Source organism: Pseudopodoces humilis, chromosome 1 (genome assembly GCF_049639895.1).
Source record: "Pseudopodoces humilis isolate 2021_Gansu_Grassland_sample_001 chromosome 1, ASM4963989v1, whole genome shotgun sequence".
Classification (NCBI taxonomy): domain Eukaryota; kingdom Metazoa; phylum Chordata; class Aves; order Passeriformes; family Paridae; genus Pseudopodoces; species Pseudopodoces humilis.
In genome coordinates, this window is record NC_142200.1 from 134,599,916 (window position 1) to 134,626,347 (window position 26,432).

The 26,432-nt window shown below is 40.2% G+C and overlaps 1 protein-coding gene across 3 annotated transcripts in view; it reads left to right on the top strand.

The window, feature by feature from the left end:
- Window positions 1-26,432, top strand: part of KIAA1217 (KIAA1217 ortholog) — a 354,640-nt gene that overhangs the window by 19,746 nt on the left and 308,462 nt on the right. For all 3 annotated transcript variants that reach the window (XM_088051935.1, XM_088051930.1, XM_088051956.1), the window contains exon 2: window positions 1,141-1,238. In XM_088051935.1, coding sequence (XP_087908061.1) covers window positions 1,175-1,238 — 64 coding nt within the window. In that variant the 5' untranslated portion in view covers window positions 1,141-1,174. The remainder of the gene's footprint in view (window positions 1-1,140; window positions 1,239-26,432) is intronic.

Genomic DNA, 26,432 nt, shown 5'->3' on the forward strand with positions numbered 1-26,432 from the left:
ATGGAAATAATGTTCTTTTTTATTTTCTTGCTTCTAGATATAATGTTTTATTTATTGAAATGACTAGAACTAACAAACAGATGAAGCTTGGAAATGGATATTGGTGAAATAAAGCTGAAATAAAATTTTAGAAATGCTGAGAGCTCAGAATTTCTTTGGGCGTGTGTCAGTTCTGCCTTGTGATGAAAGGGTAGCTGATGCTTTAAGAAGTTGGATCATTTGCTTGCTAACTTGTGGCAGAGTCGTAGAGAGAAGACCCAGGTGTGAGAAGTATGACACCGATTATGTGGATGGTTGTGGTTAGATCTATTCCTAACACAGTATCTAAATATTGCCACTGCAATGTATAATATAATCAGGTCTTAAAGGGTTATACTATAAGCAGATTCAATTAGAAATGTACAGATTTGCAATCTTTGGCCTGCAGAATGAACAATTACAAGGCTACAAAGCACCTCAGTGGCTACTTTTGGATTTTATCTCTGCACATGACCGGATCTTACTGCTGGACTCACCTGTCCAAAAATATGTGTTCCATGTCTTCAGACTGGATGTACCCTGCAGGCATCTCTGCCTGGGGAAGGGGTGAGGCTGTGATCAACCTGGAAGCTGCCTGCGACTGGAGGGGACCAGTTGGCCCAGAATCCAGCATTTTATACTCTTGTGGGCAGATCTGTACCAAAGTCAGTCGCAGTTATCACAGCTTCCCCATCTCTGGAATGCATTCATTATGTCGACATAGGGACAGTTCCTCCTGCAATTCCCACCTGGCATTCTAATATTAGGAAAAATCACACTGCCAATCAGAGACAATTGCAAGGGAGTGGGTGCGCGTGTGTGGGGAACAGGACTCAAAGACCTGACTGTCCTTCCTTGCTGTCACCTAGCTGCTGCAGAGCGTTTCTGCTGGGTTAAAAATATTTGGTTTTGAGATCATTGCAACATTTTTCTGAAGTGAATAGCTGTTAAATTGCTCATACTTCCAGCTTTAATTGCATTTTAACAAACAGTTTTGGTTAGTCAGCCTCGATGAAGTGCTGTTTGCAGGGTTTTCAGCTGTGGCTGTCTGTGGGAGGCCAGCAGTGGTGGTTTCAAAAGGGCCTTCAGCACACTTACTCTTGACTCACTTTCCTGTTTTAGGTTTCCTGACGTTCCCGTGCTGTGATGCCCCGGAATGCCTCATGGCAGAGCCGCCCGGCCGCCCCGCTGGAGCGTGGCGCTGCCCTGTAGGGAGCTGGGTAGGTGAAACCTCATCCTCGCTGTGGAAAATGCTGCCTGCCTGCATCACCTGTCTTCACAAACCCAGTGACATGGGCTGGTCTCATCAGCCCCTTGCTGTGTGTCTTATCTCCCTCTCCTGGCTCTGTGTACATTGGGGGATGCCTTGTTGGGAAGTGGTGGGTGCATGTGTTTCTTATTTCTGACATGCTTTGGGACAGCTTCCTCTGGAGAGATGATTATGTGTTAGATGGATAGGGAGGATATAAAGGCAGAACTAATAGGAGTTGGAGAGGCTCACTAAGTTGTGAATTATGCCTTCATTGTCTATTATATATATATAATACAAGCATTGGGGTGAGGAAGGTGGATTAGAGACGTGCATCTGAAATGCCCTCTTGCTCTCCTATTTAAAAAAATTAATTTCTGGATATTTTTTTTTTTTTCTGTTATGATTTCCTTCATGTGCTGTGAGCCCCATCACTTCCTCTATGTAATGCTAAAATCTGTTAGATGTGGCTACCTTTTATGAAATAATTACTCTCTTTATGGTACTCCAGTAGTATCATTTTCCTCTTGCAAAACTAAGGTGTGGTGGATGGCTGGGACCTCCTGTTTGACCCTCTAAGGCAGGCATTTGGCTTTTTTCAGTACCTGAATTGGACTTGGGCCTTTATTTATGATTTTATCACTGATCACTGTGTCTGCTGGGGAGTCTTGCTGAGACACAGAAACTCTGCTTACAATTCTCATACTTGGAAATAAATCTAAATATTTACATGTTCGTGTTTTTGGTTTTATAGATGTTAGAAATTAGACTATTTTATCTATTGATTAGACAGATATTAGACAGAACTGTGGACTTCTTGACCTAGATCCTTCTAATAGCCCTGGCAAGAAGTCCTGTGGGTCTAAGGGGAATCTCTAGGAATTAATCCAGCTGTCCAAGAAGAAGGACAATTAAAGTACTCATTGACATCTGATCATTTGCTTTAACTATCTACATGGACAAGAAGGAGGAGAGGTACCTGAAATGAAGAAATATTCTCTCTTTGGTTTTCTACAACAAAGAACTGTCTTGGGCAGTCTGATGCCTGAATAAGCCAAGCAGAGCTGAGAAGAAATTATCCTGTTTTATGTGGATAATGCAGTCTGATGCTGGGACAGTTCCTCAGACATTTGGTTTAGGAAACTTGTAGATTACTGATGGACTGTTGCCTTTTGGATATCATTTAGGCTCTGGCAGGAATGCATTTTGATTCTCTGGATCCTGCAAGGCCAAATACTAATGTTTTTGATCTACTACTGTAGTTGCTTTAGCAAGTGCCATCTCACTTGTCCAGTGGTGGACATGTATCCGTAGTGTCTGAGTTAATGGGTAAAGATGCTGCTGATTTTGAAAAATAATCTGATTCCCAGGAAATGATCTTTCAAAGCCGTGTTGTTAACTGATTATTTCCTGTGTTGTCCCATCATCCCGCTTGGGAAGAGATGACTGCGAGGAAGAGACTTTTCTGTCTCTTCTTCTGCACAATTTCAGAGGAATTCTGAGCCTGCTGCCTTCTTCTGAAACCATTGTCAGCAGAGCATTATCAATACATTGGCAACGATCACTTGAACTGATGACCAGGTCCTGTTCAGGAAATAAACATATTGAGGTCTGAGGATGCAATCTGTGCCTCTACAGGGACTGTACTCTTGTTTGCCTCTTGGATAGATGATGTCAGCAAACTGCTCCTCTCGAGATCTGACCAGTGAAGTTACCTTGTCATCAGGTGTTGTGACACTATTAGCTCAAATGTTTGAAGCTGTTTCTGTTCATCATGCTTTGCATTCATTACTGGCTGTCTTGAGACAGGCTGAGTTTAAATTCACCTTACTGCTTTGTTTGTAGTTCTGAGGGACAGACTCTGAATCTCTGCAAGACACCTTCTTTGAATCGGAAGTGTTTTTTTAAAGTAGGTTTAGTACTTAAAAATTACTTCCCCTTTGTGATTTTGCTTCCAGCCAAAGCTGGGAGATAGCAAAAGTTTGAAGTGGGGTCTGTGAAGGTGGTGTCTCAGCCTTTCCCTCTATGTCTGGTTAGTGACACTACAACCTTTTGCATCTGCTTTAAGGAAACACTTTTTCAGGTTTTATTTAAACTCTTTTCACAGCTGATCATCCACTTCATTAATTTTATTTGGAAGAGGGTGGACGTAGTTCAGTAGAAATTTGCCTTATGTTTATTTTTAATGCTGAGAACACTTTGCAGTAGTAGCTTTTTTGGAGGTCAGTTAATTCACACATGCCAGGCATGACTGGCATTCACTGTGGGTTGACTCTTGTTTTTGAAAGTAACTGATTTTGACCCGTTTGGTTATACCAGATGAAATAGGTTTGTTTCAGGCAACCTAATCTCAAAATGGGAATGGCTATGTGGTGGGGCAGAGCTGTAGCACACTGAAATTTCCCAGCCTGGGCTGAACTAGTGTGGATTCTCAGCAGTGAGCTGGAGTTTAGCTCCAGCACAGTGCAGTGATTCTAGAGCTGAAAAGGAGCAGCTGCAGTAGCTGGGCTAGCTGGAGTTGAAAGTTGTTGAGCAGCTTGAGCTTCATCAACCTGGCACTACTATACCTCTCCCTCCTTGGCACCACTCCTGGGCTTGTTCTTGATCTATAAAAATGATGGGGTTAAAGGGAATCTTGTGATTTTTTATGGTTATTTATTGGTACTTTCCTGCTGCTATGAATATTCACTGCATGTATTTGGCTAGTTGCATTACATGCTCATCACTTACCAAACTTGCATCTTCAAAGGGTGTTTTCCTCTTCACTTCTGCTTTTAAATTTGTTTTTTTTTCTGAGTGTGGTAGGGAATGTGTGTGTGTGCACTCCTGGTATCTTTTGCTTCAAGTTTTTCTCCTGAGTCCTTATCTCTGCATATATATTTGTTGGGTGTTTGTATTTTCTGTGCCCAAGTTGGAAATTGACTTTCCATGATAGTGTGCCTAAGGTATTTGCACCGTGTCTTTCCTGTGCTTGTGTGCATAAGCAAAACAGATGCACCTGATAAACAATTTTGACTTTCATTTAAATTAGTCAGAATTCTTTTTCTTTACAGATTTTTGCCTTTGCCAGTGTGTTGTTCTCAGGCCTGTTTTGTCTCCTTGTTCTTTCGTGTCTCTGGCTTGTGTGGTTTCTGCATTTCTCTTCTGCTTTCACTTTTCTTTGGAAATCAAAGGAAACATGCTAGTTTATGGCACTTCTTTATCAGCCCTTTCCTCCTTTTTATTAATTTCCTTCCTTTCTTTCTGGGATAACTGTAACCTTTGCCCATTCTGTGATGGGATACTTGTGTCACAGATGTTCTTGTGAGGTGCTTGAACTGGGGGGGAACCTGCATCCTGAACAAATGCCCAATTTCCTCATCTTTTAAGCTCTACCTTGTTTTTTAAAAAAATATTTTACGAAGTACATATAAGTGTGAACATCTTTACTTCATCAGTCTGGATTTGTTCTCATACCTGGCAACTCAAGAGACTTGGCACTGAGAGCATTTCCTTATCTCTGCAACTTTTTACAAATATGTATATATATAAAATAAATTCTGCAAAATATTCTGAATAGTGAAACATCTTAATAGAGGCAGATGGCTTGTAAAAAAAAAGTACTATAAGACTCTTTTTACCTTCTTCTGTCCTTCAAGATGTAGTTCTCAGTAGGTCCTGGATCTTGACACACTGAAGAGAACTGTGATAAAGAGGCCTCATGTTCCTCCTTATTTTTTCATGCTGGAGCAGATTCATTTACCACTCACTGTAGCCTCAGTTCTCTAGCCCTCAGCACTCCCCTAGTATATTTTTGGTGTAATCATAAAGCTGTCTGTTTTAATTGGAGACTTAAATTTTTCTGCTCTTTGAGACTTCAGTCTCCCCAGGCTGTAGAAATGCTGTGTCTTCCACTGAAATGTCAACAAAGAAGCTACCTACCATCACAGTGACCTGTGAGGCTGGGCATAGAATTGCCATGGGCATGACTTGGGCAGTGTTAGCACAGGAAATGTATGATCCCTCATGGTGAGCCCCAGGGCACTGTGCTTCTCCTTAGGCAATGAATCTTTCCCCATTTTCATGGCAGACACGTCTGCATATGAGAATAAAAACAGACCCTAGCTGTAGCCTGAGAAGTGGAGTCCTCACCCAGCTGGGTGTGGATTCCCACCATCAAGAGCTGAGAAGGTGGTTTTTTCTTTCTTTCCCTTGCTCTATTCAAGAGGATCTACAGGACCTTCTGAGGTGGAGAAAAATGTTTTTTAATATAGCCATCCCTCCCCTGAGGTGCTATCTTGAGGAACTGCTTGATTTCTTCATATTTGTTCCTCATGACCTGCAAAGGTATCTTGGACTCTATCTGATTACTGCTTTCAAGAAGGATGTTTCCTCTTGAATAGGGAATCCTGTGGTATTCACAGGATTTTGGACCCTCGTTAACTTGAGATGGGTAGGTAGTTTTGCAGTGAGAACTGTAGAAGAATGTGTATTTTTAGCAGTGGGGAGTGTGATTAGGGAAACACGTTGGATCCTAGTCTGAAGCTGAAGTCCCTTCCATTAATGTAAAACAAGAGGCCCGAACACGGGGGTATTGGGATAGAGAGGTCTCCCATTGCTTCTGTGAGGAAGTTTTATTTACTCAATTTTCACCAGTTAATGATCAGCTGGTGTTTGTTATTCCTGCAGAGCTGACCTTGGTGTGAGTCTGTTGTGATGTACAGGGCCTCCTGCCTAAATCTGGATGAGGTCTCATGTCCAGTAACATTTTGTGTCAGTAGCTTGAACCTGGGACCAACCTCTAACTTCTGCATTTTCTCCTGAAGGTGTTTTGTCCCTTTCTTATCTATCACCACTTTCAGAAAACAACCCAGCCTGCACTCCCAGCACTCCTCTGCAGAGTGTTTATTGTTGGAAAGGCCTTAAATTCTCCCTCAAACCTCCCGCCTGGTTTTCTGTCAACACACCACTTTCTCTCTGATTTTTCTGTTTGGTTGTTTTCCTACTGCTAACCTTCCACTGAACTCTGGGGCTGAAGTATTCCTACAGCTTTTTAGTTTTCAAGAGGGTCTAGGGGCATGCTATGAAGCTCCTGCTGTTTTTCTGATTGCTGGCCACAGCCTAGGAGAGGGCAGTAGCATCACTTATTCACTGCTGAACACTGTGAGTCTCCCATCCAGTTTCTGCCATGAACGGAGCTGTTGCTGAAGTACCAAGAGATTATCTGGCCTTTGAGTGTTGAGGGAGGCAGAAATTATTTATTAACCTTTTTCTTGGAAATATCTGGTGTGGTGCAAGGAGCAGAATGCAGGGCTGTCAGTGCTACCCAGGTTCAAGGGAGCATGTTGTGGAGTAGTGTGATGCACAAGCAAAGGTTGTAAAATGCAGCAGGTATCAGTCAGTAACATTTTGCACTGGGTTGTTTAAAAATTACCCTTTGGCATATCCCAGCATTTGAGGGGAAAAAAAAAAAATCAGTGCTGGAATTTTGATGATGAGACCTACCATGGGGAAAATGTTACAGCAGTCAGGTTTGTAAGTGATGTTCAAATGCTTTTCTCTGTACCATTTTTATTGCTATCTTAATTTTAAATTAATTGCTCCTCTAATATATAGTCCTGACTACTTTGGATCCAATACGACTTCAGGATAAAGGTCCTCAATACAGAGATTCCTTCTGGTATATTCTTTTTCTGTTAAAATGATCAAGATTTTTAAAAAATGCATGGAGTATGGTCATAGCTCCAGAGTGGATGTGAATGTTGAACAGTCATCATGGCAGTGCTGGAAAATACTTGTGTAAACAAAATATACTTTCTTGGGTTTAGGTTGGGCTTTTTAAAAGACTGAAAACCCCACAAACCCGCTAGTTCTAGAAGGCTTGGAAGCATCAAGACTGTACTTGTGATGAGTAATTATGGTATTTACTCTCAGAGAACATGGTTAGTAGGGGCTTTGTATTGCAAATTATTTTTAACATCATGAAAAAGTCTCATCTGTCTGTTTCTTTTCCATGTCTATACTATTTGTGTCTTTCATTTCTTTTATTAGTAAATGAGAGGGGAAAAATGGGAATAATTTCCAAAAGGAAATAGATGAAGGCACAGTAAACAGTACGATGGGAACAGTAAATATAGCATCTGCTTTTGATTTTTCTGTGAAATCAAGAAGTAACTGGAGCAAAACACTTGTTAGATATTTTTTCACTTCTATATCTGCTGTCGTGCTTCCCCTGCTTCTTAGAATTTCTCTTTTTCTCGAAACAGTCGCTCATTGAAACCAAGACTGAAGCCTACAAAAGAGCCATAGTGAACAAATAATAAAGGACAGAGATTCCAAATGTTGTTGATCTGGGCTGGATTTTTCTGTGGAGTTTGTGCCTGGTTTGGGATCCAGACATGACCCTTCCCAGCAGCCCGTGTTTGCGCGGCTGGAGCGCAGTGAGGCCGGGGCCCGCAGCTCTACGGGCGCCACTCATTTATTGTTGAGAAATTAATGTAAACACGACATGTAGTTCACCGTTTTCACAGGTGGAATGGGTCTGGGGCATAACCCAGGGATGTGAACTAGAGGATTATTTAGCATTTTGCTCGATTATTTGTTCTTTGGCTCCCCTCTCCTCCGTGCCCTGTTCACGCACAGATTACGGCCGCTGTTAGAGTGGAGTAGCCAACATGGGACTCTGCCTGAAGCTCTCCTGGATCCAGGCATGCATCCTGTTTGGGGTATGTGCATGCCTGGCAGGGGCTGGTGGTTAATCCCAATCCCTGACCAAGGGGCAGTGAGCAAAGAAGTGCTGAGTCTGAGGGCAACATTGTGATACTGGTTTGGAACCAGGGCACAAATCTGATACAGCTGAGGTCAGAAACGGGGCCCCCAAATCCTGTGTCATTAATGCACTTCCTGACTCTTCCCTTCTCCTGGGGTATGAACCAGGGAGACGGTGGCTAGTAGATTTATGGCTTGAAGATCAAGGCTTGCCAGACTTGCCAGCATGGTATTAGTGAGGACTCTTCTACTACATTTTAGTGGTATCCTGGAGGTTTGTTTGCTGTTCCACGCTTGTCACTGCAAAATGTTATTAAATGGGAAATAAAAATGGAGAGGTTTTTTTTTAGACATGAAAGATTTTAAGCAAAACCCATATATCCATTTACCAACCTTTAATGTTTTTATTCCTTTAATATTAAGGGGTAGAAGTCTATTGTTTTGGTGTTTTTTGGGAACTTTTAAAAGTGAGTCTCTTCTGCAAACATCAGACTTGAAGAACTAAGACTTTGAAAAAGCCAGATGATATTGGGAGACTCTGGAGAGAAAAAATATGATGCTTATAACACTGTAGATAGCTCCTTAAAGTACTCCCTCTGCTTCCACATCCCTTTATTCTAGGACATGAAAGAGAAACCTGAGCCAATACAGGATTACAGAACTAGGTTACAAACCTGAAGCTAGGCTATTTGTAGTTAAAGCATCAGAAATTTATTTTATATGCTTATTTTGGTTTAAAAATTCTATGCATTTGGAAAACTGTCTCTCCCCATGAGAGTTCTTCCTTTCAAGTAATTAATGCAAGACAGTAAGCAGCAGAGACAATGAATTGTAAAATTTCATTGCTGGTTTACAACAAGAATCTGAACCTCATCCATCTGTCATCCAGGAAAAAAAAAGGAAAAAAAAAAGCCTTTCAAAAAGCAGATGGTCTTGTAACTAAAACAGATCTGAATTCTGGCAGACAGGGTGAGAAATGTGCATTGTGAGAACAGGGGAAAAACTGCACTGGGAACTGTTCATCTTGGTGGAATGCTTCACAGCCATGAATACCTTTGCTAATTCTGCCTTGCACAATAGTGATCTTCAGAGTGAAAAATCAGGAACTTCTCTTCCAGCACAGCTTGTATGCTCTTTTTCTGAAAGGTATAATTTCCTAACAGGTATTTTATGAGCAACTTAAGTGCACTTTGTGCATGTTAATAACAAGGGTTTCTGCATAGAAGGAATTTAATTCTAAGTGGAAATCATGGATTAGCATTGCAAGAACCTCCTTCAAAATAAAACTCTACTTCAGTGCTATGTTTATGTACAAGCATTTGGTCTTATGGGTGCTCTCCAGCAAGATTCTTAAATTAACAACCCAACTAATAAATAATGCCAGCTCTCCATAATTTAATGGTACTTTGAATGACAACAAAAAAATCATTCTCAAACTTGCTAGAGGCTTGTTTCTGCCTATTACTCTAACTTGCATTTTAGCTAGGTGAAGCTGTGGCTGTATAACTTCATTCAGGGTTCATTCTCTCTAGGAATCCCTGAGTTATTTAATCAGCTTCATCAAATTGACTGGCTGCAATAGATAAGTAAACTCAGTGTTGCTTGCATGTGTGCCACAGATACCACTTATAATTGAAATTCCTAGGGGCTGTCTGTGCCTCTTGCATGAGGTTTGGAGCTCAGTAGCCCAGCACACTGAATTTAATTATTATTAAAATAATTTCTGTAGTGACTGTCTGCTCAAAATCACATTGAGCCTGCTCTCAGGTATCAGAAATGCTCTCTGGAGTTATTGTAGCCTCTTCATTGATAGCTAGCTGTTTTTTCAATAGAACATAGTGGGAAATTCTCTCAGTTGAAAAATACAGTAGAAGTTCAACACATCCACATTTATTGTAGGAGAATCACTAACTATTTTAGGCCTAGTCTTTGGTCCATGCTGTGTTTAAAAACAGGTTAGAAATCTGAAGTCAAAATTCCACAATTGCTATCTCTTTGTCTCAAAAAGCAGGAAGATGATCATGAACAGCAAAGTCGGTAGCATCATGTGGAGTCTTTGGGTGAGAGTCTCCTTTATGCAGTGCAGTGCTGGTTTGTGCTGTTGACTGAAGCAGAAAGCTGGGAATGCTGTGTGTAGTCTCTTGGGATGAGTTTTATGCCAGAAAGGCAGCATTTGCCATGCAAATAGAAGAAAAACCAAACAAAAATCTTTTGCATGCTTGATGAATATGTTGTTTGGTTGGAAGGAGCCATTGTCCTTCTCCACATCTCTTATGATAGTACTTTCTTTTAGTCTTGTTCTGTTTCTTGCATATGTGCAGCATGAGTTTAAAAAAAAAAAATGGGCACAGGAAATATCTTTCAAACTATCCTAAAGAAAACAATACAACTGCCCAACCTGATAACTTTATCTTCTGGCTATTTAACCAAATTATCTTCATCAGAAGATGTGAAAAACCTTGAAATAGTACTGCATACCTAGTAAGGCTTCTTCCAGAGCCATCAGTCTTTTTATTATACCCAGGGACCTGAGAACAGTCATATCTCCTGCAATCTTCATCCTCCATGTATCGCACATTATACTTATAGGAACCTGAAAGTATGTGAGCTTTTAGTCTCACTAAAATACATTAATAAAGATGTGAATATTGGTGTGTGGGCTTTTCTTGCACTGCTAATACAGTTCCGTGGCTATTGTATCAATGTGCTTTAAAAAGAATTCCTTATAATGTTTGTCATTACATTTCAGTGACCCACAGACTGAATTGTCCTTATCTTGATAAGTAAAATAGTAGAAGGAAGAAATCAAATTTCAAATCTAATATCTACCTTACAGCAGAATTTGAACTGTGCCATCTCACCTTGGGAAACTTTGTGAAGCTGTGGCTGGAGAGTCTCCCCTGATGCTGTACTGAAGGCACATTCTTTGGCACCAGTAACAGTTTTGTGGAACAGTGGTACTGGTTGGTTTTGTTTTTGAGACCACTGAGCACTGCCTGGAACGAGAGACCCCCTGTCACACCCCTTGTTTAGCAGGGTGTGTGTATTCTGATGCAGAGCCCCAAAGAAAGGTAAGGGGAAAGGGCAGTCCCTATCCTGGAGCACTTGGTACTCCAGAGCATACTCCACAAGGATCAGGATATGTGCTTAGGATCCCTTAATGATGAGAAGGAATTGTATCCATGGAGCAGCAATCTGCTCTAGTGGAAGATGTTCCTGCTCTTGGAAGAGGGTTTGGAACAAAATGATCTTTAAGGTCCCTCCCAATCCAAGCCATTCTATGATGTTCTGCACAGCTCTTAAATTTGATAGCCAAAAGCACAAGACAATGCCCCTTTTTTCTGCAGCTCCTGTTAGCTACAGTCTTGTACAGGAGTGAAATGTCACAGGCCATGCAGCCATCCTCCATGCAGAGGAGCACAGTCACCTCCTCTGACTGGAGTGGGGCCCAGCTGTCCACTCTCTTCTGCCTGTGCTGGGACTGGACACACAGACCTGAATTTCTGGGGCTTTGTTGTAATCCTTCTCCCCGATGGGACCCCTCTGTCCCACCCCCCGTGGTGAGAGCCTGCTCGTCTCAAGGCACAGGCGGCCGAGGGGGTCCTGGAGTGGATACAACACGGACTCAAAGTATCTAGACACAGGAGGCTCAAACTTGCTGGAGTAATCCCGGGTTTATTGTGTGTCGTCCATCCGGGGCAAGAGAGAGAGCGAAATGCTCTGGGTCTCATCTCTTATACCAGGGGGCAGGGGTGATTAGGGGATGCAGGGAGGTCACAGCCAATGGGAAGGGGGAAGGGAAAGAAGGTTTTCAGGTAGGAACTCGCATTACACAAACCAGAGGTGAGTTTTACCCTTGGGAGGTACCAAGATTTTTAGATGCACTACAACAGGGCTTCATTTTCCAGCTGAAACCCACACCAGTTCCTGCTGCAGCATGTCCTACAGTGATATACCTTGTTTTGTGTCAAAGGGAATGTATAAACTTAGGGTTTTCCTTTTGTTTTTATGAAATGCCAACTTGAAGGGTTCCTGAACTTGTGTGCACTGCTTTCTATATGCCACAGCTACCAAATAAAACTTGAAGAGCACTGGGTGTAGTGTTGAGGTACAGTGTGGCATGAGTATGTTAACATATACTTAGTTTTCCTTATTGTCTGTTTTATTATTTCATATTTGCTTTTATTTAAGTATTTAGCCCAATTTAAAATTAATCTTGCTCCTCTTTGGGATGCTTGCATATGTTGATCTGCTGTGGTCTTTCTCATGGCAATTTTTTGGTTCTTTTTGAATAAGCAGAAACGTTGCAGCTGTCCAGGTTAGTCATCACTGCTGCAGCACTAGCCTCAGATGTGTTGGGTTTGTGAGGACAAGATAATCAGAAAAGCTTGATTTCTGCCAGAATAGAACAGCTTCCTCCCTCTCCTTTGACTTCTCTGCTAACAAATCACAGCAAGCTGCTGTTGGCAGTGGGAGAGGACTGCAGGGTACGAGGGCAGAGCCCACAGGGCTGCTATGGGATGCAGACGAGCCCCAAAGAGGGAGGATGTGTGGAGCTGGCACAGCCCCACTTTCCAGATGTGCACCCTGATCCTTTTGTCACAGCTCTGGTATGCTGTGGCAGTGCTTATGCTGAGAAGTGAAGCTACAGAATCCAGATCCTGTGGGTGCTGTGATTTGAAAATTTACCTCTAGTTTTCTGTCAAGCCAGTGCAAACCTTGCTGTAAGATGTTTATTTTCCATACAGCTCCGGGAGTCCCTTCAGATCGCATTCCAATGTTGAATTATTTTGTGGTCAGTCAGAATGTGCTGTGTTTGTCAGAACTGTTTTATTCAGATCTGCTAATGGATTCAAGAGAAAAAATTGATTTTACAATTCTGTGCATGTCTCAGAATCTTCTTTGTCAGACTGATATATCAGAGTACGAACCCAGCTCCCTGGCTGTTGTCATTCACACCTCTCAAGAGTGCATTTGTTAGGCAGTTGATGCAGTAATTTCTTGAAAATATTAGTTGAAGAATGAGGTTTGGAGGGAAGATCAGGCTTTTAGTCTTGGAGTAGTAAAGGAAGGAAGGAGTAGAAATTCATAGGCAGTTTTTCTGTCATAATTTTCTGTGAAGTTTTTGAAGGGAAAGGAGTTCTAGGTCACATCTGAATGTATGTTTGATGTATGTTTTTTTCCCCCCCCTTTCTTATAAGGAGAAAATTGAGACCATTTGAAAATCTGTTAAGGCATCATGTCTGAGGACCACAGCCCCTGAAGGACCTCATCTCTCATTTAATTCCTCCATAAGATGTTGTATTATAGATCTTATCTCTATCTATCTATCTATCTATCTATCTATCTATCTATCTATCTATCTATCTTTCATATATCACATTTTCTTGAGATCTTATTATGCATTATCTATATATACTTATTTATATTTAAGATAAGTATATATAAATATATATATCTGTGTTAAGGGATCTCTGATGCATAAAAAACAATTTTTAGCTACTAAGTAAATAACATGGTGAATATTTTTCAGAATGTGGTGCTGCTTAGAAATTTTATATCTTTAATGTGTTGTGTAGGGATACCTTTGTAGCATGTATTCAGTGTAAGTTAAATTATGGATTGAGGAAGAAGATCCTGCATTAGCAAGCTAAAATTCTGCAGGCTTATACTTTGCTAAGCCCCAGCCTTTCATGGAAAAGGCAATTGAAAAGGGAGAAAAAAACCTGTGGTTATTTTAGAGCAGAGGATTAAAACTATCCCACACTAGTCTGGGAAACAGCGAGGCCATGAGGGAAAGGGTGATAAATTCAGCTGACTTTAACTTGCCAGAAGTCATCCTGTCTTCTCCTTTAATATTAGCTGTTGGAAAGCTGTGATTAAGTGCTCTTCCTCCTGATAAGGGCTCACTGAGAAGTGGCTGACAGGTAGAAACAGCAGCCAAACTCCTGCATGTTTTAGAAGGTGTTTGCTGACACCCAGCATCTCTTGTCAGCACTGTTGATAAGCACTAATGCAAACAGCCACCCAGAGTTTGTTTGGCAGCCCCGTGAAGGGCCAGATGAACTGTGCTATGTGCAATGTGCTAATTGTCACAAATTGGCTACTCTAGCTTGGGAATGACAGGGTGAGAGGGTATGGTGGGGTTTTTTATAGTCTAGTTGTCTGTCACATACTTAGCTTGTACCAGTTTTATTCTGAGAACAAGCATTTAGAATTTTTTTTTGTACATTGGCAGCAAAGAGAATTTTTGTTAACCTCAGAAATACTGTTGGTTAACTACATTATAAAATTCAAAGCACTTTCATTTACAACTAATTTAAAAGTACAAGAAAAGCTCTGAAATACAATTTGAAGAACTTTTTTATTGTTGAAGTGTTTTAAAAATATTTTAGGAAATATTTATTTTTCCTTTGTAAGACCTTGTAAAGTCAGAAATTCTTTCTATCCAAAAAGGACCTGGCCTGCAAAAGCTGACAATAGAGTGCCCCTGTACATCCCCTCAGAGATGGGTGGGATATCTTCTTCCTTCTCATTTGCTACCCTCCCCCATTGACATTAAAATACTGTTGGAACAGTTCAAGCCCACAAGATGGGGGTATAAGGACTCATATACAGAAATGGGCAGGAGAGGGGATGTGTGTGTGCTCTGTGTGGAAGCATTTAGGAGAACGAAGCCTTTCTGTTTGAGGGGGCAGCTGGGGCACTGTTCAGCTGTGTTTGGAATGGAGGGAGGTGTTGGGGCTTTCCTGGTGTGGGGCTCACCTGTGGCACCTGCTGCATGGTGGGGACACTGCTGTGCTGCCACCTAGCAGCTGCCACCAGGAGGAATCGTGGTGACCCACCAGACTTCGACAAACTCAGCTTTAGGCTGCAGGGCAGACATGGCTGATGTTTCTGAATACCCTTTCTTTTCATTGTCAGGAACCGCAAGGCACTTCTAGCACTGTTCAGAGAAGTGGGAATGGAGAAAGGAGGTTTGCTTACTCCTCCTGTAACAGCAAATAAGCATCCTGGCACCGTAAGGGTTGCCTCTGCTTGTCCCAAGGTAAAGACACATAAGAAATGTTCATGCTACTATCTGCTTGTTCTTTCCCAGCCAATTTATGATTTAGATCCTAGGAGCCTGCTGGGTACATTAATTTCTCTTAGGAATACAAAGCTGTTACCTTTCTTCCTTTGTCCAGCTGCAATTCAGAAAGAAGAATGAGAGAGTGACACAGGCACAGGAGCTGTGAATACAAACCTGAGGGCAAGAATGTTTCATGGCACTATTCTTTGTTATAATATAGCAAATAATAAAGTGCTTGGTAGTCATAACACTACGTGTTTGCTATGCTGGGGAAATTGGCAAACACAGAGAAAGAACAGCATTCAGAGAAAACAATGCTTTGGCATGTTTGGTTTCTCTCCAGGAGCCCCAGAAAATGAGGAGAGTGAATAAGCAGAAACAAGAAGATCCTGTATAGTCAAATTGTGCAAAATTGCTCTGTCAATTGAAGGAAGGTAAATGGAGAGGGCAGGATGTTCAGAGGGATTTGAGCAACACCTAAGGCAGGAAACAAAGAACGATGCTTAGCAATTGAAAGGGCGTTGGGGGTCTTTTTGTTGGCTTCATTTTGCTGCAGTTGGGTTTTTTTCTAATATTTTAGTCTATTATATTCCCAGTGGTAGAATCCTGTATTGTTCTTTCATCGAGCAAAAGTGCTGGTTACAGTAATGGTCACTGTAATACTGTGTGAAACATGAGAGAAATGCGAGAACAGTCTGAAGGAACAAACAAGTTTATTCTGACTAAGAAAAGCAGTGGATGGATTACCATTCAAACTTCATGAAGCAAAGCTGAATGCACTCCTTATTTAATTAGGTTTTTTTGTGGTTTTTTTGTTCTTTCTCTTTTCTCCCTCTTTTTTCTTCTTTTTCTTCACTTTTTTAAATGGGAGTACTAAAAATGTCAGTAAATAATTGTTATATAATCCCTGAAGAATCATGCTCTTTAGGGTTGTTTAACTTTATAGATTTAATCTGGTTTAAATTGCAATGAATTCTTAGGTGAGTCCATAAAAGTACTTTTAGAAATATCCACAATTTGCCTATTTATTTAGATAAGTTTTTCCTAATACAGACTTTCTTTTTCCGGTTTTCCACTGGGGTTCAACATAAATAGCACACAAATATTAGAGATGCATTCTCTTAGAATAAACATTTTTATCTGCATTTGTGGCTGCTTAGTTCTGAATTCATTATTTGTGGCCTTTTCTTCCAAGCAGTGCTAGGCTTGCTAAGGCTCTGTGGTCTTGGTAGTTGTGGCACTCCTTTCAGGAGCAGTGATTTACCCTGTGGGCTGTGATCTGAGCCTCTGCACATCTTCCTCTTCTCTGATGGGCCACAGAGAAAACAGAACTGCTTGTGTTTCCACAAATGTGCTTACACCCTCTTGGCTCTGCTTTGTGAGTGCCTTGTGCGCCTGGATTCCCGTGCCTAAGCCAAGATTTAGTGCAAGTTGTTATTGGCCAAATATCTTTGGGTTGGGTTTCTGTCTGGCACCAAAGTGCTCAGCAGCAGAGATGCTCTGTGGGACAGTCAAAGCTTGGAGGCTGTATAGAGCACTCTGTGTTTTTGTGAAGATATGACATTCCTTACCCATGTGGTCATAAGGTTGGGACTTTAGAAGGAATGTCCTTCTCTTCTGCAAATCAGGTATGCTGGTACTCATCCATGAGCTGGAACTCTGGTCACAGGTTGTCAGTTCTCCATCATGTTACACCATCATTGCTGTCTGTGTGACACAGATGTTCCACCTGTGGGACAAACATTTTCTGGCAGGTCTTAAAGAGCCATTGGGCTTGAAGTGGGATTGAGGGAGAAATGTAATGTTTCATGCAATGCAGGAGTTGGGATTAAGTGTTTGGGTAGTCCTTCCCAGACTTAACCTCCATGAAATAGTAGCTCTGTTTTGCTGAGGGCTTGATTTGAGGACTGATTTAGTGCTGTGCCCTGCAGAAGGGTATGGCACACTTTGGAAGCATTTTCCAGGCTAACTAGCATGATGGAATAACTACCAGTTGCACAAATCACTAGAGGCCTTCAGTGGTATTCACAGACTTCTAGAGAAGGTGGAATAAAACTGACCTTATCTTTTTGTTGTAGCTGCTGAAAGGTTACCGGGAGATTCCTGAAATAAAATGTGACACCCCCCTCCATCTTTCTCTTATGCAGTTTTACCTTGAAGATTTATGCTGTCAGAACTGTACATCAGTTTTCATTTTTGATGAGATTATTTGCTGCTTTTACTGTATACTTACATATTTTAAAAGGTTTTGGAGGGTTACAAGTTTTACTTTGATCAAATGCCAGAAGTTATTAGTGGCTACTTGCTCTTTTACTATAAAACTATCACGTACAAGAATTAATAACTTTTATGTCTGAAATGTCACAATAGTTTGCTAAATTTGACATTAGTAATGAAGTATAGGTTCACTGCCATGTCCTTCAAAGTACAGTACAGAGTAATTTGCTTCAAAACAGAGCCTGTATGAAGTGAGGTTGAGTGTAAGGAGGATCCTTCTCTAGTCATAATATACTAGGTGATGATGTATTCTGTGCTCTAAATGTCTGGTAGGAACTTCAAACTCCTGTTCTAATAATTTCCTTGTAAAAACCACCACTGTTTCCTCAGTTGGTACAAAAGTTCAGGTTTAGGTTCTGTTGCCTACTGTCAAACAGAACTTAAATTTGGTAGTTAACAATAGTTTAAAACACTTTTTCTCCCAATACTATTTCAAAAAGACAATTTTGCAATGCCATTTGCCTATTTTACTGCTTTTCCTTGAAAAGGTTATATTCATGTCTTATTTTAAAAAACCCATAATATTCTGATTGGTGCTATCTGCGCAACAAAAATTACCTCAAGCTATACAAAAATTCCTATTTCCACATTAAAGTAAAAAATCCAAAGAAGTGAAGATCACCAGAAAGAACAGAATTTTCTTGGCCCACTTTGTCTGCTGAAGCTGAGTAACTGCTTCAGGCAAACCCAGATTTCAGTGGAATTGAAAACTCAGTCTCAGTCTGCAGGAATTTTGGAGTTTTTTGACCTCTAACTGTTCTGCATATTGCAGTGTTTGAATGAAGACGACAAATGTTGCAGGCCTTCTGTTTTCCTGGATTTGTTCTTTCCTTTCTTCCCCTTCTTGACCTCCTCTGATGCATTAGAAAGGATGTGTATCTTCCTGCTCTTCTGCTCAAAGAAACTTGAGCCATGAACCATCCCTTGGCACCTGTGGAGGGGGAGGTGGTGGTGGAGCCCACTTAAAGCTGTGTGAAGGGCTCACAGAGCCAGAAAGGAGTCTGGTGTCACCTGCAGCTGGTTATTGGCTGCTGGCTGTGATGGGGGTATTGAAATGCTTTGGTTGAGTTCTGGTAGCTGTCGAGATTTTACCCAATTGTTTGTGTTGATATCTGCAGTTTCACCTCCAAGTCTTGTGATTGTGGGAGATGCAGCATTACTTCCACAAGTGCCAGTAATTCCTTGCTTTGTCATTACTGGAAAAAGTGAATATGTGAAGATCAAATAAAAACCTCTCTGAACTTCCTTTACTAAACCCCACCTTTTTCTTGTGTCATGGTATTTTTTTCCAGTGCTTAGGCTTGGGAGCACTGTTTAAAATCAATGAACAGCATAAACATGCTGATTTTGTAAGCTGGGGACCTGACTCCCTTAATTTTCAGTGAATAAAGAACTTTAAAAGATGAAACTGCTAAATGGTGAACTGATTTTTCTCATTGGTAGGAAAATATTTTTGTTATTCTCATTGTGGTTATGACTCTGGAAGAACTGTCAGAAAAAAAGTTGAGGTGTGCAGGAAAAATGTCCATTTTGTATTAGATTCATAACTCTGCTTTCAAATGGTCTAGTCTAGATGCTATACAATAATGTAAATAGAAAATGTATCAAATGTATTATTCTGCAAAAGACAGACAAATGTATATTCCATATATCAGATTTGTAGTCTTGCACTCTGCACATGCCAAATCTGAAAGTAAATATTTTGAGATCCGGTCATAATTTTGTTCATATTCTCAAAACCTATCTGCAGTTTTAACTTGAACTGAGTTGATTTTTCCCCCAAAGACAGCTTCACTTGCAAGCTTTCTAATGTGACAAAGTAATTAGCACTCACCTAGGAAATCTAGAGAGAGACAAACTGGGTGGACCGATTTGCTGAAAATTGCTTTGGAAATTACCATAAATACAATGCAAATGTTGTGCAGTTCTCAGAACTTTCAATGATCCTGTTTATTGATTATAGTTTGATAAATTGAATCTCCAACACTAAAATGGTTTAATTTTTTTTTTTTTAATGCGTACTTTATGTGAAGCTGTATCAGTCTTGTCATTAGTCCTTGTTGACTACTCTCTTCTTAAGTGAGGCACTGTGAAGCCCAAATACCAAGAAACGTGGCTGTATGACCTGGTGAAAAGGACTCTGCTGCTGATATGCCTACCCAAGTGAAATGTCAAAGCATTTACCAGTCTTCTCCTTTTTTCTACCTGTTTTCTTGAATGCATTGGTGTGGGCAAACATAACACATTGTCTTTTTTTGCTGGGACACAGTCAAACTCTGGTTAGCTAAATTTCATGCTGATGTGCAGTGACATGAGTTCACCATTAGATCTGTCAGTCTTCTTACCCAGAGCTGATCTTGACCTGATTTCTCTGTGCAATCAATTCATATAAAACCAGATGCCAACAATCTGTATTAACTGTGAATTAAATTCTTATCAAAATGAATTGTCCCAATTTGGGGTGAAACAAATGGCCCATGTCACTTGATTCAAAAAATGTACCATCTGTCTGGTAGAGCTGATTACCCAGAAGTGGCACTAAACATGTCTGTATGGCTACAGAGGAGAAAATAATTTGCCTTGGGAAGAAAAAAAAAAAACCTCTTGCTGTTCTGAAAGAAAGTTATCCTTCTGAAAGTTGTGCTGATTGATGTGGTGATTTATTGCCCAGAACACCTGAAGATGAGCTGCGTGTGTGGGATTGCGGGGTGGGATTCCTTCTCCTGCAGGTATGAGAAGGGCTGCATTATGAACCTTGTGTGTGCACTGTACTCTTACTCCTCTTGCATTCCAGCAGTACTAGCTTTTACAACCATAAAACACAATTATCCCTAAGACATGCCTGGTACTGTTGTGGGAGCAATTCTGAAGCAAAATGACTATAATATAGCTGAATGAAGAGCTCAGGTGGTTTCTCTTAAAATTGCAGGGCAGGTCATGTTCAAAAAAGAATCAAATATTAAATGAGGGGTGAAAATACATTGGAGTAGAGCCTGAATTCTGTAAGTAAGTTGTTGAGGACTATAACCTGGTTTCCTCAATGAGTATTAATACAAATCGTGTATGATATGGTGGTGAGTAATAGTAGTTAAGATAAGGATCAGGAGTCCAATTTTCATCGTGTTTCTAGGAAATATAAGACCTAGTGTTGCATAGCAACAGTTGGAGGTATAGCAATATTTGCACTTGATAATGTTTAGTGCTTTGGGAAGCATTAGGTGGTTGATGAGGTAGGAAGTGAGGAAATGGTATTATTCTCTCTTAGGATACTGCTTTAAATGCAGTCTTGGTTTTACTGGCTGAAGAACATTAACAACCAAATGAGTTATTGGTCTCAGTCCAGTTTTCAGAGCACCCATATTCATATTTCAAAATCTATTTCTGTAATTGGCAATGCTGTTGGTGTGCTCTAAAGGCAAATCAGACACAATCAGCCATGGAGGCAGCCACAGATCTCTCTGATACAGAGCACTCCTGCCTGGTTGCAGAGGGCTTCCTGCTCTGGTCCTACTGCCAAATTGAAGTGTTTCTACTCTTTCTAGCTTATAACTTTTCTCTACAGCTGTGTGGTGAACTTGAGAGCATATTATTTAAATTTCATAAGATCCTGGTGTTTTTGTTGTATTTTGTGTTAACTCTAAGTGTTTTGAATAAAATATGCTGCCTAGGATATTTTTCATCTTTTGAGATCCTCCTGAAACATTTTACAATTAACATTTTTCAGAATGAGATGTGAGTTCCCACTGAAGGTGAGTTTCCCAAAAATATGCAATCTCTGTCAAACCATCTGTTTTCAGAAGGTCTGTGTTCTTCTCACCCAGCACACCTGGAAATAGTGGTTTGAAAAAAACCAGCAAACCATCAGAAGATGCAGAGGAGTAACAGATGCTGCTGGAATGACAAAACAAGTATTTGGAGTGCCCTAAATGCAGTTTGGTACATTAGCTATTCATTGCTCAAAATTTAGCAACTTTTAGTTAGAAAAGGTTGTCAGATGCTCAGTGGGACCTGAGGATGTTGTAGCCAGGCTAAGGAGTGTCATAGAGTAACAATGAGCAAAAGGCATAAAAACTGGCAGCTAACAGCATATGACAGTCAGAGAAGTGCTTGCTATGTTTTCTATAAGCATCTAGTTTTACCTTTTTTACTAGTGTTTAATATGCTTTAAAGGAAGTATGTGTAGTATATCATCTCCAGCATAAATTCAATACAACTGAGAGGTGTGGAAAGGCTCAAAGATGTCCTTTACCACATGAAAATTTCACTCAATGCCAGTGATGACTCTTCATTTTCTTAACTGCCTAAAGTAAGCTTGGTAATGAGCTTCATAAGAACATTTCTAACAAGAAAGAGGTCCAGAGTTAAGATCTACTAATCATTAAATAATCATCTAAAGCAGTATTCTATCATTGACTCCACTTCATTGTTTTAATTTAGGAGACCTCAAGACATATGTAAATTAAATGAAGGGCAGATTAACAGGGTACCTTAAAATACTTTGTTTCATAAAAATACATCTTTGAATTTTAAAGTAATTTTAAAATGTAGTCATTTCTGGATAAGTCATTTTTATGACTATTCTGTTTATCTTGCTTTTCCTAAAGGTAGGAAATTATGCCTATGTCATTTCACTGTTACGGTAGTAGCAGGGTTGAGGAAAGGTGTTTATTAATGAGTTCACTCATATTAGTAAAGTAAATAAAGGACAACAAACCCCACTGGACTCCTGTCATAGGCTAATTCTTGTGTAATTTGGAGTTTTGAAGGCTTTTGGTAGAAAAGTACTCACCCTTCTTGAGATTACCTTTATTATCTGAACACAATGCCAGCATGTCTAGAAGTCTGGAGGTTTTTATCTGCTCATAGAGAAGGTGAAGAGTAACATTCCATACTCAAATCTGGGAACTTCACATCAAATTTTAAAATATATTACTGATTGTGACCTTTGTAAATTTTATGATACTTGGAACCTAAACTTTGTACCGTGTATTCATAAAAAAACCCTTTTTTCCCCCCAGACCTTATATCTCCTTTTTCCTTTTGACAGTAAAACCTCTTATGATGACTTCCTATGGTTTTAAATATGCCCTTTTATGTCTATTCACTGTGAGTCAAGGCAGTTTTCAGCTGTACTTTTTGATTGAGAGAAAGGAATTTTATAAAATGTTGGAAATTATTATCCCATCCGAAACAGATATGCTTTTTCCTGTGGGTGAATTTTGTGTTTAATCTGAGGGGTTGTGGAATTTCTATTACCTTAGTGAAAATTGTATCCACAATAAAATGGTTAATTGTGATCTGCTTTTAAATCTCAGGATCTCATTCAGTTTACCTTTTTATGTTGGAACTGGTCACACTGGTCCAAACTGGAAATGGAAGGGAATATACCTTATATGCACGGTAAGGCCAGCATCAGCATGTCAATGCTGAAAGGAGTGTGTCTTATTTATATGTCCATGTTTTTGTTTAAATATATTAAGTTCTTTGGCTTTAGTGGGATTTCTGCATGCCCCACATATTTGGAAAACTACTCATGTACACATAGGTTCTCAAATACAGTTTTGACTTCAGTGCTTCCTTTAGGCACCTGTGGGCCTGGCTTCTAAGTAACCTAGATCCAAAAACAAACTGAATATTCTGTGTTCAAGTGTCATGTATACAAAGCAGGTAAGTTAGCACACCAATTTTGTTTTGTTTTTATATTGGCTGAAGAAATCTGCTAGTGCTTCTCGATGTCTGAAATAAAAATTGGTTCAATCATATGCAGAAATTTGAAGAGATTCATAAAACACTTTGTTTGTTGGTTTCTATTGTACTTCAGTTGTGTTTTTATAAAGTGCCCTAACTTTGAATTAATTTGTGTATGAAGTCCTTCTAAGGTAACATTTTCAGCTTTAATGTGTTTTCACCTTTTTCAATCAATTCTGTAGCAGTACTTCTGTTTGCTCAGTGTCTATCAGATCTGTTCTCCTGCTTTTCTATGCATAAAGTTAATTTGTCTTTTATATAAAACTCAAATTTTTATATACATAAACTTAACACAAGTTCTGTAATTTGTGAGGAGAATTTGGTTGTACATCAATGTATTTGTAGGTGTCTTTCCTAAAGGGGGCTAATACTTAAATATATAACCCTAGGCCTTTTGTTAGTTTATAGAGTGAAAAGAAGACAGTATTTTCAATGGAATAAGCCATTTCTGAAAAATAAACAAGAAGTAACCCACCTCCCAACACTCCTGTTAGAGCAGCAAGACTCTTTGTGACATTTAGCGTAGATTTAATGTTTCTCTTTTTTTTTAGTTGTTTGATGCATTCTATAAAAGCCCAGGTAAAAAGTGATGATAGCTATATCTTTTTCATTTTGCTTGAATTTTCATAATATTCTATCAAAGAAAAGGAAAAAGTCTATCACTTTTTTTTGAAGTATGAACTTATGTTGTTTTTGAAAGATTCAACATTAAATGTACATATTTTAGATGAAAAATACACTTAACTTTTTTGGTTATGTAGACTGCATATATAATCAAAACGCTATTCTCAGAACATTAATAAGATAGAATATGATGATAGAATATAGCTTTGATGCAAAACCAAATAACAAAACCCAATAGGATTTTTGTATGTAATTTTGTTGGTCTCATTATACAGATTATTTTTCATTAAGGTCTTGTTAATGAAAGATTTAAAGACCTTTCTAAGCTATGTACAGCATTTTAGGGTCTAGCACTGTAAAAGCAGAAGGGAGCTTTGGTGTTCCGTATTTCCATTGTGAACTAAAGAGTGTGTGTGACAGGGGGAAGCATTTTTAATTTTATGCATATGAAGGTTTCTGTACAGTACAAATTGATGAAGGCATTTCAGCATATTCTGAAATACTCCTGACTTGATACATCTCTTGATACTTCTTATTAGATATTTTCTTGAACTATTGAAATTACTGAAGTGCAGAGTAGACAAAGGTTTTGAATGAGAGAGATTTAGGACCCAAAATACATGCTCAGGAGCATTCAATTTTGTTTCTCAGCACAGGTCTACCTGTCTTCTTGAGGAATTGCCTGCCACCAATTCAGTGGCTGCAGCTGTGGTGTTTGTGTGTCTGTATGCATGTACACTAGGCTGTTACTGTGAAGGTTTAGCTGGGATTATGCTTCTAAGAACATCTTCCTCAAAAGGAGCTGGACCTTTTCAGCACTGTATGCTGTGTTTGGTCTTACCCTTCTCCAAGGCACCACAGAAAGAGAGAAGATAAGAAAAGAAACCTCACTTTGTAGTCTATGGGATCCTACAGTTTGTTTTGCCAGTTCCCTGGGGGTGCAAAAGCACATCAAATAGTGTGTGATGCTACTCCATAGTGATCTGGATCTGCACTGCCCTCTGACAGCTGGGCTCTGCTCTTTCTCCAGTCCTGGGAGATCAGAGATGGCATTTTGAATCTGCATGACAGCAGAACTTTCCTGTGAACCAAATCTGTTCCCAAAGTCTGGCTCAGATCTGTTCTCATCAAAGGATGGTCCTGCCTACAGTCTGGGCCCCTGTGTCTAGTTCTGCTTTCAGGACAGATTTTCATGAATGTAAATGGGTGCTAGTTTATGATATTTTGGAGTCCTTGAGTAGTGAAAGGAGCTTACAGAAATATGCAAGGTCTTTGAGGGCATTTCAAGGTCCTATCTAATTGGGAGATTTAAAGCAAAATCTTTCCCAGGTCAACCGATGGGCATCATACCTACAGTGTCTTTTTACTAGGGCTTGGCATTCTGTGAGTCATGGCAGGAAATTTATAACAGACTAAAAACTGAATAATCCTCAGCATAGAATCCTGAGGCAAGTGGTAGGCAGGGTGTCAGACTGTCTGAAAAATGAAAGGAAGTGAGTAGGTGCCCGTTTCCAAACACTGGTGCTGGATAAACAGCAACGTGTGGGGGTGTCAGCCAGTGAGGGCATGGAGGGCTGCAAGTAGAAAAATTAACAGACATAGAGAGATAGAGACGTGTTCAAAATATGTGGAGGAAGAGTTTCCTGCTCCTGAGGAGGTGCTGGGGACGATTGGCACCAGCAGGAGTAGATGGTGGCAAGGACGCGGATGAGCCATTTCTAACCCAGGTGTGTGGCAGTGCTTTGGTCTGAAAATATTGACACAGGCTGCACACCTCATCTAGTGGTGTTTATATTTCTTCTAATCCTGTCCTTCAGCCTAATATTCTTAATCCATTGACTCTGGGTTGTGCTTCTATGGCTCCTTGCTGTAACTGTCCTTCTGGCTGTAGCTGGTTCAAAGCAGTGCTTCAGTGGGATCACCTGGCTGTCAAACCCTGCTAAACTTGCTCTGACTTTATCTCCTTTGCTGCTTCCTGCTTGGCACTGTCCTTGCTCTCACCCCAACTGTGACTACACAGATGCTGCTTTTGGGCAGATTTTCTGCCTGATCCTCCTGGTTTTCTAACGAGAAAAGAAAATTGAGAGAAAAAATGGGAGAAAAAAAATTGTTGGTAAAATTGTATCAGAGTTTTAAAGTGAATTACTATTTCCATAGACACTGTCAGAGCAAGGCTCTTGCTTAAGCAGGACTCATCTCACCCACTGAAGAAGCGGGGCAGAAGCAGCTGATGTAATGCAGAGGCCAACGCCTTTGTCATCTGACCTCTGCCAGCAGCTGCTGACTTCAAATGAGTATTATTACCAGATGTTGCAAATAATTAACTCTATATTAACAACTTCTTGTGGGAGTCATAGGAGCATCTGCTCTATTTAAGAGCACTGCAAGTGTAGGAGGAAGTACAGGAATGGGAGAGGGAGAAGTGTGATCCAGGAAACTGCTCACTGGCTCCTTATGCTGATCAAAAACTTCTATCAGTGTGTACCTCTGGAGTGCATGGTGACACTTCCTTCTTTTATACTCCAATTTGTATTTTGGTGGACAGCAAATCATATCATACAACCCAAGAAAATTAGAAACTTTTAGTACCCTCTTCAGATGCTTTAAAAAAACAGCTGGCTATGTGCACATACAGTAGTCCTAGAAGCACAGGACTGTGACTTAAATTGGATAGCATTTCCATGGAGAAAGGCAAAG